Source organism: Caloenas nicobarica, chromosome 21 (assembly GCF_036013445.1).
Source record: "Caloenas nicobarica isolate bCalNic1 chromosome 21, bCalNic1.hap1, whole genome shotgun sequence".
NCBI classification, from domain to species: Eukaryota; Metazoa; Chordata; class Aves; order Columbiformes; family Columbidae; genus Caloenas; species Caloenas nicobarica.
This window is the reverse complement of record NC_088265.1, coordinates 2619295-2633572: the sequence shown is the minus strand read 5'-3', so window position 1 is coordinate 2633572 and position 14278 is coordinate 2619295. Positions and strand designations below refer to the sequence as shown.

The following is a 14278-nucleotide window of genomic DNA, read 5'->3' as shown; positions in this document are numbered from 1 at the left end:
TTAAAACTTCAGTTGATGAAGAACGTGCAAGTAGTGCCTGAGCTGCAAATATCACACAACAGCTTTTGATATATTCGTTTTGACGGAAACCTTACGGGGATGAGCACTCAAGACATATCAGGACTCACAAATCCGTAATGCTGGATCTAGAAAACACGTCTAAATATTCCATGCTGGTGGTGGATTTCTTGGTCCTTTAGGTTTTGAAAATCGACTTGCAAAGCCTGGGAAGAAATTATATATTATTTTTTTAATGCAATGAATTCTGTACGTTAGAGATGTTGATTATTTAATTCCTTAAAATAATATGGTATTTGAAAATACTTGTAATTTCAGTTCTTTCAGACACGGTAGACTTAAAGCAACGACCTGTAGTTGTAAGTCGGCCGGTGCAAAAACAGTCTATTAATGTGTCTGTCTGACAAATACTGTCATTATAGCATGAATATCAAGATAACTAGATTTTGTGCTTAATCTAATAAGTGGCTGCTCTCTAGTAGAAGCATTTAAAATGGAAAACATGGTATTTCTCCTCTGCCACGTGCAGCTTTGTCTTCCACCGTCGCTGTTGCCGCATAAAGGCTTTCAGACCAAGGAAAGCCAAATACGCGCTTGTGACACTTCACACTCCGAGAAACATTTGTCAGAGTAGGTGTCAGGGTTTGTGTTTTCCATCCTTACCTGTTCGTTGAACAGTTTGTGAATAAAGTTGTAAACGTCTAAAAAATAGTGAGCATTATTTGTAGTTTGTTAGAACTCAGCTTGGCATCTGCATTGAGACTTTCAGAAAACAGGTGCTGCCCACAGCAAAACACCAAGAGAAAAACGTACCGAAGCTCAGGAAAGACCTGGAGTGGTTGGACAGGGCAGATTGTGATGGTTTTGTCAGTGAAGATGGACCACAGATACCTAGAAATGAAAAAATCAGACTGAAGCGGTTAGTCTGTTTTCAAGATAAGCGTTTTAGATCAAAGGGAACTCGGTGAGAAACTCCTTATTTCTGCCCCAAACAGACTGGGCAGAACCCCAGCTGGGGCTCACGTTTCCCACAACACCCCTACCCCCCATTTTTAGAGTGTTTGTCCCGCCGCACTGTTTTGAATGACCTGAATAATCTGGTAATTTGGCTGCACTGCAGCTGTCCCCCAGGTACCCAAGGGCACCGCAGCATCCCTGTGACACTCCTAAAACATCTATTGCCATCCAGATGTGGCGGTACACAGCTGGCCAGCAGCTCTGTATTTCCTACTCCGTGATGTGCACGACATTTCACATCTGGCAAGTTCAGGCTCTTGAAAATTCAGTCTACATATTTCTTTATATTTGCTTAAAACCATCAGGAAGATGCACATTAGCCTGAAAGACTTACTCTTTCTCATGTTTTTCAGTATTTTCAAGCTCTGCAGAAAAACAAAAAAAAGAAAAAAAGGCAGTAGATCAGCTATTATCATAAAGGGAATTTACTGATAAATATAGATGTATCGCATCTCCTAAGAAGTATCGTGCCTAGCAGCTGAGACTGAAATGTAGACTTCTGCCATGCCTCCAGTTTGTGTTATTGTTGCTGTTTTCCTCAAACACTTTTCTGCTCAGCCGTAACATCCTGAAATACAGCTGCCCATGAGGATAATTAATTAGGGCCACAGCAAAAGGAGGTGGGTGACGAGCAGAGTCTGTCTTAGACAGGAATTCAGACTCTGCTCGAGCACCTTTTTCCAAAGTTCCTTTTGTCCCAAGGCAAGCAGCAAGAAAGCGGTGATAGCTGTAGCTATTATAGAGCCACCTCTTCTTCTCAGCCCCTCCATTTGCAATTACTTTTGGGTTGTCTTGTTGCTTTTACCTTGCTTCTCCTGAAGCATTTCGTAGGCTCTTCTGACAAGGTTTCGGAAACGTTGTTCGCCGAGCCCTGAGGACTCGTCGTAGAATTTCTTGCAGCAGGCTGCGGACCTGGGAACATACATCAGAACATTCGCAGCGGTCGTTCGAGAATCCTCCTGCTTTTTTCTAAGTGCTTCGTCGTTTCTTTTCATTTCCTGTAATGCAGCAGTTCTAGAAATTTCTGCTGAACTCTCCTGCAGTTAAGTCCTGGAGCACTACCCTTGGTAATGCTTTGAACAGGAGGGCTGCGATCTCCTTAGCTATCTACAGGTTTAGGTGCAAGCAAAAAAATCTCAGTTACATGCCAAGAAAATAACTCATCACTTACTCGCTGCATCAGCAAGAACAAATGACTCCGGGGTTCTTTCAGGAAGCGGGGGAGGAGAGTTAGAGCGATCCCGGGTTGTCTCTAAGAAAGAGAGATGAAAGAGTTGGTAACCTAGCTTCGAATACATACATCTATATATATATCCGTTCACTGAGAGGTCCACAACACTCTAGCTGACATATGTCAGATCGTCTCAAGGGGAACACACAACTTGCAGCAAAAGGTGCAAAACCCCTTGGCCCAAGGAGGCTTCAAGGAAACATCATCATGTACAGGTTGAGGCAGGAGCTGGTTAAGAAATATAAAACTATCAGTTTGTTTCATTGCAGAACTGTCTAGTTCTGTTCAGAACTATTTAGCAATAGTCCATCGGACTGAGCACAGATCCTAAAGATATTTATTAAATATGGTAACGCAGCTTCAGTAAAAAGCAGACCTGATTCTCCAAAGGTGGTTTATCCCAGCATTAAACTTATACCTGTTCGTGGGCTCCGAAGCTTCACACTCTGGAAACGAAAAAAAAAAGAAGATAATAAAGGAAGGTATTTGAAATTCCCACAACCAAATGTCGTTCTCTTGCACTCAAGCAAGCCAGAGAAGACGAGGAAATGATGTTATGTGCAAACACCCTCCCACACACACCTCCGTGCTCATGTAATGGAAGACAGACTTACGCCTTATTGTTTCACTTTACAAAGCTATAATTCAACTATGGGATGATCAAGAGAGGCCTGAATTTTGTTCATCTCCCACCTGTTCCACAGGGCGGTGTGAACCACAGCAGACCACTAGCTCCCTGTCTTCATTATCCCTCTCTAAAATAGGAACAATAATTTTACTACCTTGTGTGGGACTTGGGACCCCTCCTCCCCCCCCAAAAAAAATATTTGGAGTAAAGTAGATATTGATACGGAGGAACCTGAGTGAGATCACATCTTCCAGTCTTGAACCCTCAGATAATTTGTGGAAAGTACACAGTGCCAAAACTAGTATATTTCTCAACGGAAGGAAACATGATAAAGAAATTGGTATAGTGATAGTGCTGGAGAAGAGATAAAAAGCTACTCATTTACCTTGCACGGCCTCAGTCTCACTGAGTCATCAAACACCACTGAGTGAGACTCACCACTCCACTCCAAAGAGATTCCGATATTTTCATTTCTGGCTGGAAGCTGAAAATCCGAAGTGGCCGGAGGGAATTGTCCTGGAAACAATGGAACACCAGAGAGGTCGTCGCTCACCCTGGGCAGCCAGAGCAAAGGCGCTGCCGGCTGCGCCGCCACGGGAGAGCCCCCCGAGCCCCTCTCAGCCCCTGCCCTGTGAAATGCACTCACCAGACTCGTCGGCCACAATAAAGGACTCGGGGGTTCGCTCGGGCAGGGGCGGAGGATCCTCATCATCTGGCTGTGGCGGGGTGGCTAATTGGGGAGACACGGACACGTTACCCGCACAGCGCGGCCCGGCAGGAGAGCCTGTGCGGAGACTCAGAGCTGACTGCTCTTATCCAGCCTTGCACCTGAGGTGATGGTTAATCACCTCTAAATTGGTTTTAAACTCTGGTTTCCCAGAGTCTCTGTGTGCTCTGGGTGAACCTGCTTTAGGTGGGTTGGACTAGATGGTCTCCAGAGGTCCCTTCCAACCTCAGCCGTTCTGTGATTCTAGCATCTAGATAACGAGCACACTTTGGTGACACTGGACACTAAAGGGCCTGAGCAGGACAAAGCTGAGCAAATGCCAGAGCTGCAGACAATGAGAAGTGTCCGACTGGGCCAGAACTGATCAGACCAAGGAATAATTCTGCCTTCTTCGTATGGCAGATGATGGTTTTCAGGCTACAAATCTGGGCAGAACCCTGATGTTGAGGTCCTGGTTCTCTCAGTGAGACGTCAGCGTCCCCCTGCACACCACTCTGCAGAAAGAAGGGGTTTCTGACCTGGAAACTAGACCTCAGAGGAAATTCCTGCGAGCTTTCTACATGTTTCTTAGAGCCTCCTCTTTTAAGAATTGGTCACCACCAGTCCCTGCCTTCCTGTTAGAGCTGCACCGAGGCGACAGAATAGTCCAGAGCAGCTGTGTAACGCGGAGCCCAAAAGTCCGCTGTTCTAAAAACGTCGTTTATGAGAAAAATTTGAAGCAGGATGAAGTGAGCGCGAGGATGAAACCAGCTGCTCCCTCAGCTCCCAGGGGATGCCAACACTCCCCGCTCCCTCCAGCACACCCAGTGTGACCGAGCCCGGTGTGTCCGGTGCTGCAGGACTTACCCGGGGGGGACAGCCCCTCGTGGTTCTGCAGGAGATCGTGGTGGGACGCAGCCCTGGGCGGTGGGGTGGCCACGGCGGGGGCACCCACAGCACGAGAAGGAAGGAGAGCATCCTGCCCTTCCACGCGGTGCTCAGCAAACTCTGGGGACGTGGGGACATCCAGGGAGAGCGAGGAGAAGTAAGGGTCTTCTGCTGAGCAGCAATGCGGGTAAGGACATCGCCTGTGGTTCACGTGGGCTGGGGGGTCATCCACGTCCCGCCTCGAGTTGTTCAGCTCAACAGGGGAAAATCCATCCTGCTGCTCCACCTGAACGCTTGAGTAGCAGGCATTGGGCGACTGTGAACTCAAAACAGGCTTTGCGCCCCCTCCTTCCCACTGCCAGCCGTCTGCCCGCGGTGCCAGCACAAAAGGGGTCGACGTGGTCCGTGTCAGCGGCGCTCGGCCACGAGGGGCTCTCCTGCCGCCCCGCTTCGGTCCCGGGCTCAGAAGCAGCTGCTCAGGAGAGATGCTGTTGAACTCCAAGCTGCGGTGTTTCTGGAGAGCGTCCCCAGCACCCCACTTCTTGGCGGCAGCCGCCTTCTTGCAGCTGATGAAGTTCAAGGCGCCGAAGGAGATGGCCTGTCGGATGGGGACCGCACGTCCAGGGCTGTCGTGTGCTCCGGCGGCAGACAGCGGTGTCGGCGATGCTTTGCTTCGTACCGCCGGAGAAAGATGTTGATGCGCATCCTGCTCCTCTCGCTCTGAGCTGCAATAAAGCACTGTGATGTGAAGTCAAAGCCATCTAGCACTCGGAAATCTCTGCTAGCCTACCAACAATGCTCCGCGACATCGCTCCTAAGAGCAGATCTGTCCCCCGGGAATGTAGAGCCTGGTTCAGCCTCAGGCCAGGAGCACAGGGAAGGACTGTGCACCCTGGTGCCCCAAAACACCACTAAGCGTTGAACAGAGGAGGCTCCTTGACATGGGTAAACTACACCCTTGGTGCAAACTGTGCCAAAAAGCAAAATTATTTACATGTGCATCTGAAAGGTGGGACCGGATCCTGCTGACAAGTGAAATGCAACGTTCGAGCAGAACTGGGTTACAAAGTACGCATTGAGAAAATGCATCTTCCTGAAATCGTGTGGGTGACTGAAAATACTAACCCAGGGGATACTTGTGCTATGGCCTTACCAGGTGAGTAATCTCAGAGAATAAATATCCTCCTCTGGAGTCAGAAGCGGCTTGGCTACAGGATGCCTTGTTTGTGCCTAGTGAAACAGAAGGTTGGAAAACAAGAGTGAGGAGGAAGAATGTGAAGAACGCAAACATGCTATTTCAGGAGTTGGAATTTGTGCCAACTACTTTTAGTTATTCATGTAGTTTGGAAATGACAAACATCAACTTGAAAACACCAAGATGGAGCTGAAAACTGCGGACAGGACCTCCTGAAGGGCAATTTCTGTTGGCACCTTTTTGAAACGAGAGCAGAGCCGGCTGTACAACCATCCAGCTGTTCCAAACACCCGCAAAACAGCCTGAGCAGACAACTCTGCCTTCGGGACCCAGCTGGGCGACCAGCCTGGTTTCTTTCGTGACACCTCAGCCCGTGGCCATCCCCCATGCTCTGCAAAGTGTTCTCAAAGGGCAGTGAGGTTTAGGCAGGCGAGAGGTTTGGCCAGGAGCTACAAAACCACATCCGGGCTTGAACAGTTTTCTTCATTTTGTGTCAACCTAATCTTGCATCTCCTGTGCTTGCAGACTGTCCACAACGCGTAGAAAGAGGCTCTTTCCAGCTCTTTTCTCACTGGTTTGAAATATCCTGCAAATCCTATGGCAAAACTGAGGCGCGAGTCCCATCGCAGGATGCTGTTCTTGGTTCTTTAGACAAAAGCTCCTGACGTAAGCTTGACTGTAAGCTTTCAGACTTTGTCTAAGAATGGCAATGCATTTGCTTCGGCCAGATTGCAAACAGCTATCCAGGCAAGGTAAGGGTCGTGACAGCAGTCACAGAAAAGCAAGAACAAAAAAGCACCTCGGCCATGGATGTTTTCGATGTTTGTGTTTATATGCAACTTCGTACCAAGACCACATTGTTTTTTCTTGGAGGTGTATCAGATTTGAAAGTCTTTGACATGTTTTTTTTTTTTTCCACAAGATATTTTAGCCCACTCTCTCGCACAGACAGGCTGTAATGTGAATTACCGCCCTAGAACACCAGCGTGCTGCAAACTAACACTTCTAGCCGTACCCCTTCTGCCCCCGAGCTTCAGCCTGGGCTGAGAGTCACTCTGTTGCTTGCAAGAAAAGAATGAAGAAAAGTTTCACTGGCATGTCCACATGGGAACCAACTGCTACTGTAGAAAGCTGGTGCTTTTCTGTTCACTTGTTACATTAAATCATTATAAAAGTACAGAGAAAATGGGTTTGAGACTGAAGAAAGTGTAGCTCTCGCCTGGGGCCAAATCCTGTGATTAGCATTGCGTGTTCAGGGAAACAGGTGGATTCTCATGGGTTAACTTGAAAAGGGGCTCAGTTTGGGCGTAAAGGGTGGCAGAAAACACAACGATTCATTGCAGGTCTGCAGAGGAGAGAGGGCTCTGCAGCAGGAATCTGGGTTAGAGCCGGCGTGCCCGAAGCTGCAAGATGCAGCGTGATTGTCCTGCGGACTTTTACCTGTGAAGCAGCAGAATCCTCCTGGGCATCAAGTGCTTTAATCTGCCTTTTGAAGAGCTCGATCACCGCGTCATAAACCAGCTCATACTGCTCCTGCATCCCAGAGAAATAAAACAGACATGTAAATGGTCACTTGTCACCCAAATCAAACATAGGCCCCTGAGAGAAGCTGCCGCTTTCCAGTCCGTTCACAGGATAAATTCTCAGAAGTAGTAGAAGCCGCAACTTTCAAAGGGTTCAGACTGGAGCATTTGGGTTTTTTTGGATGCACAAACAACACTGTTCCGCATTGAGCTTCCTCTTCAGCCTGTCTCAGCTGAGAAGAGTTCCCACTTGATTTCCTGGATAGTCCCTCATTTCACGACGTGTTCGTTAAATCAGACGGCAAGCACTAAGCTTTTCCAGCTGTCTACAAGGAAATGGTCAGCTACCAAATTAATTTCTGCAAAATCATTCTTCTGTTGAGAAAAGGGACTTTACAGAACGTCTACGGGCCCCAGTTCCCAGCAGCACAACTGCTCCGTGTTTCTTTGCTGCAAACCCTCCTGGGGAAAAGCTGAGATCCCCATATGAAGAGTTTACCAATTGGTAAAATTTCCCGAACGTACCTTGGTCTGCACTATGGACGGCCTTTGCGTGCGCATTTCCTGGATCAAACTGAAAATACTGAAGTTCACTGGAACAATCTTGCGAGAAAGAGAAAAGATGAAAAATTACTGACAGGTCTAATTCCAAGGAGCTTCCAAGTCGTGACGAAGTTTAGAGCAGTGTCCAAAACTCAGGCCTGCTATTGCAAGAATTTTTAACGAAAGACCTGCTTAGTGTTGGTTTTGCTTATGAACCTCTTGCCTTCCCGCTCCTGTCCTGCACTCTACAGAAAATACCCGTTTTATAACAGCATTGGTAACAGCTGTGAGTGACACAAAGGGCAAGACACGGATTTCCCGGATCGATGTATCCAGGGCTGCTGCGGCACGGAAAGCGGCTGCTCCTCCGAGTCCCAGCAACCTGCTGCAAAGCCAGGGATTACTTCAGTATTAAAACATACATTTTTATTGAAGAGCTGGACTAAAGCAAGGCATTAGTTTGGAAAGCCTGGATTTCTGACGCTTAAGTGTGGAGAGACAAATACAGAGGGCAAATTGTATTGAAGACCAGCATTGAGCCGAGCTCCGTGACCTGAAGATCCCGCCAGAGGGGACAAGAGGAGGGGGGATTCTGCCCCGTGGGGACGAGCATCGGGGGCTCTTGGCATTGGGGAGCAATGGCAACGGCCAGGGCACAGATGATGCAGAATCTAGAAGAGAGAAGCAGCACAAACAGAGCAGGGCAGCAGCGGTTTGGCTACCACTGGTTTCCAGTTGGGCTGCGGGGAGTTCGTGGCTGTCATGTCAAATACATGTATGCAGTCAGAGGAGGGTGAAAGGGAGGAAGGGGAGACAGGAGGTGATGGAGACAGAGATGCAGATGCAAGCACCGCTCGAGGACGCAGCCCGGGCTGACACTCACGCCGTCCTTCAGCAGCTTGTGGGTGTAGTCGACGGCGCAGATGACTCCTGTTCTCCCGCAGCCAGCGCTGCAATGACAGGCACAGCAGGGTTGTGAACACGCAGCAGAGGATGGGCTTATTTGGGATAGCTGACAAAGATCCCCAGCCTCCTCTGACCCTCCTGGGGCAGCGAGAGCGCGGGGGGGACGGTCACCGGCTCACCCACCTGCAGTGGATGCAGACGGGGACGCTGTCGTCCGGCTGGTAGCAGCGAATCTCAGCGATGAGCTCCAAGATGGGGTCAATGGACGAGGGGACGTCGTGGTCCGGCCAGTTTTTATAGTGGAACTGGTGGACGGTGCGGGTTTCCTGCAAGAGAAGAGCGGTGGCAGGCGCAGGGCTGTCCTGTGCCACCGAGGGGATATTGCTGCAGCTCCCGTGGGCACAGGTGGGGACATCAGCACAGCGATGGGAAGCTGGAGCGTTGCAAACACCTCCACGTCCCCTCTGCATCCGCAGGCCAAGGTTAGAGGTGCAGTTTGCAGCTGTTCTTGCTACAAAAGAAGCATTTCCATTTTATGGCATTCTTGGTGTTACCTGTTGGCTTCACCCAGGGTCTGATTTGCCACAACTGAAAAATAGCTCCAGAAATTGAGGTTTGAATTATTAATTTTTTGCTTTCTTAATTCCTTCAGCTACTGCCAAATCTAAAATAGCAGGCTGAGCCATGTAAAATTTTCTGCACAAGGCGCACCGTATTTTAATGTCTTATTTATATGCTAAAGCCAAGATGCATCTCCTGCCTTGACCTTTCCTACTTACCTCATTCAGGGTCACCCTTAAAGTCCTAATCACATACTCATTTTTCTCCTCTTCATCTTCCTGCAGAACGAGAAGTTGAGAGTCACATTTTCTGCGGGTGACACGGTTTTCCAGCGCACACAGTGTGACGCGGCGCTCGTGCAGCTGTACTCACACAGGCGACGGAGAAAGGACCGCGCTGCAGGGCAGGGCCGCCCGCCTCTGCCCAGTACCGCTCACATTTTTTCTGTTGCAAGAAGCAGGACACGTTTGGTTATTCTCCCCAGCCCACCCATGCTGGCTCCTGTCTCATTCTGCTGGACAAAACTCGTGCTGGGAGGAGAACCTGCTCCAGCCTCCCCTTCCCCGGAGCCACCATTGCTGTTTTTTCCCCTTCCAAAGAGCTGCGCTATTGGAAACACTTTAAGAATTTGCAGCTGGAGAATCAGGAAACAGCTGGTATCAAATGAGATTTAATAAAAACCTGCATCTCTCCACCTTGCCCTGACGCTGTCCCGGCGGACGCGTTACTCACCTTTCCCATTTCAAACTCCATACAAGCCATGACCACGACCTGCAGAAAGAAGATGCGTTAGAAAAGCCTGAACACAAGTTTCTAGGCAGCAAAATGGAGCTCATCACTTGCAGGTGAGGAGGTTCCGTGGGCAAAGCAAACTCGGGATGTCACCCACAGCCCCAGCGCGAGGACCTTTCCCACTCGGAGCCCGAACGCAGAGACAGCGACGAGCAGAGTCCTGTCTCAGCACAAGCGTGGGGAAGGCTCACGGGATGGATGTGGGGCACACACAACATCTGGAGTAAAACCCTGACGCTCTCACGTCTGCTTAGTCAAAAAGGACTTGGGGCTGGCTGTACAGGCAACTTTTTTTTAAAAAAAGAAAGGCATATAAATCTGCACCTTACCTGGACTTTATACTCCCAAATCATCCTCCAAAAGTCAATGACAGTAGTGGGGAGAGGACCCTGGGTTGCAATGTATGCCCTTGGCCCGTAGACACCCTAAAACAGCATACAAATCAGACATGGAGATATATTTGCATAGTTCACTAGCAGAAATGCAAGTCATCCCTCTTTCCAAATGTTCTTTCTATACAATGAGCCCATTAAGGATTTAGAAGAGCTTTTAGATAGTTAAATTTTAGGCATCTACATTAAATCGAGCAACCAGAAACCGGCAGACCCAAGCCAGGGAGTTGGGCTTGAGGCGAGTTCTGCTCCCAGAAACCACCAGTTCTGCAGCGCATTTGGGAGCTCAGAGGTGACACTGCAACAGCTGGCCCAGCTCTCCAGTGTGCAGGTGGCACATCTGTGCTGGCCAAAGAACGAACCGCGATCCCCTTGTGACGGTCTGTTCGTCTGCAGATGGGTTACACACGGGCCCTGGTCACTGTGGTGGGGAACAAAGGAAACTTGTCTGTCTGTCTGTCTGTGAAGGGTCGTGAACACAGGAGACTCCCAAAACACACAGAGCCCCTGCTGGAGAACCAGCCTGCGTCGTATTCAAGAAGCAATTGAACAACGCCCTCAGACACACGGTGCGAATTCTGGGGTCGTCCCGTGCAGGGACAGCAGTTGGACTCGATGATCCTGGCGGGTCCCTTCCGGCTCAGGACATTCTCTGATTCTCTGCGCCGCTGCTCGCCGCTGCAGCGGGCCTCAGCGGTGCTGCAGCACGAGGCTTCCTGACGAGCGCTGGTTTCAGACAAGGCACTAGCTGGCCACAAGCAGTTTTACACCGCTGTCACCCACCAAGGGCGGTAACAGCGACGAGGAAGTCGGGGCTGCGAGCCACAAACTGTTCCACTGCCCATGCAATGTGAACACGTGGCCCTGGTGCCTCTGCGCTGCAGGGCTGTTTGCAAAGGGCTCACTGCTTGTACTCACCTTTACATCCATCACCCTTGAGCGCAGCCCAGAAAACACCGCGTGGTCCTTCCACCCAGCCCAGAAAACACCGCGTGGTCCTTCCACCCAGCCCAGAAAACACCGCGTGGTCCTTCCACCCAGCCCAGGACCTGCTCCCCCTGGCACAACTCAACCAGACAGCACCAACAGCTGCTACAAACGCCTCCGCATGGCCGAACACCGTGGAAGGAGCGATACCTTGATGAAGTTGGCGTTGATGTAATGAGAATCGGCATCTGATGTGATCAGGGACAGCTCCACTCTGCTGTGGTCAACTGCAGACGCAAAAGCAGAAGGAGCAGCAGTTACTGGTTGTGTCTCGTGGTCGCTGTGCTCCTCGAGCTGCACACAACATGCTTTGGAGGAACATGCACAGCAGAGAGCTCATCCCAGAGCAGTGAATGCTGCTCCTGCACCGCCCGACAGCCCTGCACAGAGCAGCAGGCAAGCTCGAATTGTCCGTATTCTGCTTTGTACATCATGGAGACACCTTTGTCCAAAGCCATTCTCTACAGGGCCTTGGGAAACAAGTGGTTGCAATGCTACCCAGAAAGCTTGCAGGGACAATCATTAGAGGATGTGTTTCCTACTGAACAGAAGTTCTTCTGTCAGTAGAAAATACATGCCAAAGTCTTCCAGGGCATGCACTGCGACAAAGATAAAGCCTTAAATCCAAGCAGCAGAATTCAAGGCCAGCTGACAGCCAGTGATGCGCTCACATGCAAGCAGCTGTGCAGGAAGATACGGGAGGAAAAGAGGCTCAAGCTAGGGGAAAAAAAAAGAAAAAAACCTAAAAGGCTGAATAGGAGCATTTGCCATTTCCAACCTACAGGGTAAGATGTCCTTGTATCTGTTCTTCTTGATATTCTCTGGTTGCTCAGATGCTGCTGTGGGGTAGATTTTATCCGACCTGTACATTGTTGACTGCCTTTTCAGCTTCTGTGATGAAGGAATGGAACAAATTACAGCAGATGTGCTACATACAACACACTACTACAGAAGCGTGAGGGTGTCTAGAGGTCAGGCTCGCTACCGCAGAGCAAGATCTGCACCATTAATTCTTTCCTGAGTGGCTTTTCTCAAGGTACTCAGAGCAAGAACAGAGACAGAAGCCACCTGAGAGCCCCGGCACAGGCTTCTGAGGAATGGAAAGAGTGCGGAAAGTGCGTGCCGAGGCAGAGCCCACACCAGACTGGGGCACGTGGGCTTCTGAAGTGAAATGATGCATTCATACAGCACAGAAAGTGTCAACCTCACAAATAAGTGAGACACAAGGGAATCATTCTCAGTATAAATGGCACCCAGTAAAGAGGAGATAACGATGTGAAACGACCTTTAACGAATGGCTTCTGCGCTTGCAAAAGACACACACGTCCCAGGAAGATCTCTCGCCAGTACGAGAGGAAACAGCCTTGACCACTTCTACTGCCGTTTGGGGCAGAAAATTAACTGTACGTTTGGCTGCTAGCTCTAGCACGTGTGCCAGGGCTCAACAGGCTCTGCCTCGCGCGGCGAGGGGGGAATTCAGCAGCCTGTGACAGCGCTTTGTTCCATGGAACAACAGACTGTCACTGCAGACTCAGATTAATCACTTCCCTCCGACCCAGACACCAGGAAATTAAGCACTAAGCTTTTCCCAAGTGTTTGAAGTGCCGGTCTTCACCGTACAACAAAGCCGGGCTGGATCTCCTGGGGACTCCTGAGAAACCCCCTGCACCCTCCCCAGAGATCGCTGCCCAACGCAGCCCCTGCCCACAGGGGTAACTTGGGGCCAGTGGTTATTTTGGTGTCCGAGACATCTCAGGTCTTACAGAAGTACCAGTTTTACCCTTCCCCATGTCTGCCAGAGCCGGGCAATGCCTTTGCTTCTCGGAGCAGCCCGGACAGGCTGCCAGAGCAACCTGCCTCTAGCTGCTGGATCAGCAGCTGCCTCCAGCCATCAGCTTTCACTGGGAGACACTGGGTTGACATCTAGGACTCGCCCCTGCCACCCAGATAAATAATAAGATCATAGAATCATTTTGGTTGGAAGGGACCCTCAAGATCATCAAATCCACCTGTTCCCCCACCCCAGGCACCACCCCATGTCCTGAGAACCTCATGTCCGTCTGTCCAACCCCTCCAGGGATGGTGACTCCAGCACTGCCCTGGGCAGCCTGTTCCAATGCCCCACAGCCCTTTGGGGAAGAAATTGTTCCCCAGATCCAACCTCAACCTCCCCTGGCGCAACTTGAGGCCGTTTCCTCTGGTCCTGGCGCTTGTTCCTGGGGAGCAGAGACACCCAGTCCCTGCCCTGCAGGTGGTACAGGGGCAGGGTGGGGGGTTCTATTGAAATGAAAAAAAAAAAAAAGGAAAAGCAACCGGAGATGCCTGCCAGGAACACGTGTATCAACGATATCACAGATTGCAGCGGGGAGAAGGGGCAGCGGCTCCACATTCCTCACTGCACCCCCAGGTGTATCGTGTTACCACGCAAAGTGAAACTGCGTCTCGACAAGCGCATTCGCAAAGCAGAAAACAGGAAACACTCCGGTAATTATTTAAAAAATCAAACAGCTTTACTTTGAATGCAAACTACGACATTAGTCTTCTGTCTTTACATTCCTTTTGCCCCAGTTAACTCCTGTGCCCTTTCTGCTGTAAAATTCATAGAAAATCTTACTGTCACATGCAAATCACGTCCCCGTTTGAGAAGTGACTGAGCAGTTCCCTTTAGAATCAACTGAAATGCAGAGCCGTGCCTTAAGCGAACTTACCAAAAACTCATCTACAAACTCTTCTCTGTTGAGCTTCTTGCCTTGGGCCCTTTCCAGGTTTTGCAGCAGAATCTCCCGTTGGTCCATGATGCCGGAGACAGAGTATGATCGCCCTGCCGAGCCTGGGCAGGGACATGTCAAGCGTGCGCGGCGGCACAAAGCATCAGAGCACCAGCCCGCGGA

The 14278-nt window shown here is 50.0% G+C and overlaps 1 protein-coding gene across 1 annotated transcript; it reads right to left on the bottom strand.

The window, feature by feature from the left end:
• Nucleotides 1–159: 159 nt before the first annotated feature.
• On the bottom strand, nucleotides 160–14197 carry PTPN22 (protein tyrosine phosphatase non-receptor type 22). The gene is made up of 21 exons (XM_065649716.1): nucleotides 14096–14197; nucleotides 12170–12278; nucleotides 11538–11614; nucleotides 10338–10433; nucleotides 9949–9987; nucleotides 9589–9660; nucleotides 9435–9494; nucleotides 8839–8981; nucleotides 8633–8699; nucleotides 7732–7809; nucleotides 7124–7216; nucleotides 5642–5718; nucleotides 4468–5213; nucleotides 3541–3624; nucleotides 3280–3410; nucleotides 2685–2712; nucleotides 2207–2287; nucleotides 1841–1947; nucleotides 1370–1400; nucleotides 832–909; nucleotides 160–224 (listed from the first exon to the last, which is right to left on the bottom strand). The coding sequence occupies exons 1-21, from the start codon at nucleotides 14180–14182 to the stop codon at nucleotides 160–162; spliced, it is 2349 nt and encodes a 782-aa protein (XP_065505788.1). The 5' UTR covers nucleotides 14183–14197.
• Between the last annotated feature and the right edge of the window lie 81 nt (nucleotides 14198–14278).

Coding starts and splice junctions, on each gene's coding strand:
- PTPN22 (XM_065649716.1), bottom strand. CDS start 14,182: ATGGACCAACGGGAGATTCTGCTGCAAAACCTGGAAAGGGCCCAAGGC. Junction 1,948..2,206: donor TGTTCTTGCTGATGCAGCGA/GTAAGTGATGAG, acceptor GTATGTTCCCAG/GTCCGCAGCCTGCTGCAAGA. Junction 225..831: donor CAGGTCTTTCCTGAGCTTCG/GTACGTTTTTCT, acceptor ATTTCTTCCCAG/GCTTTGCAAGTCGATTTTCA.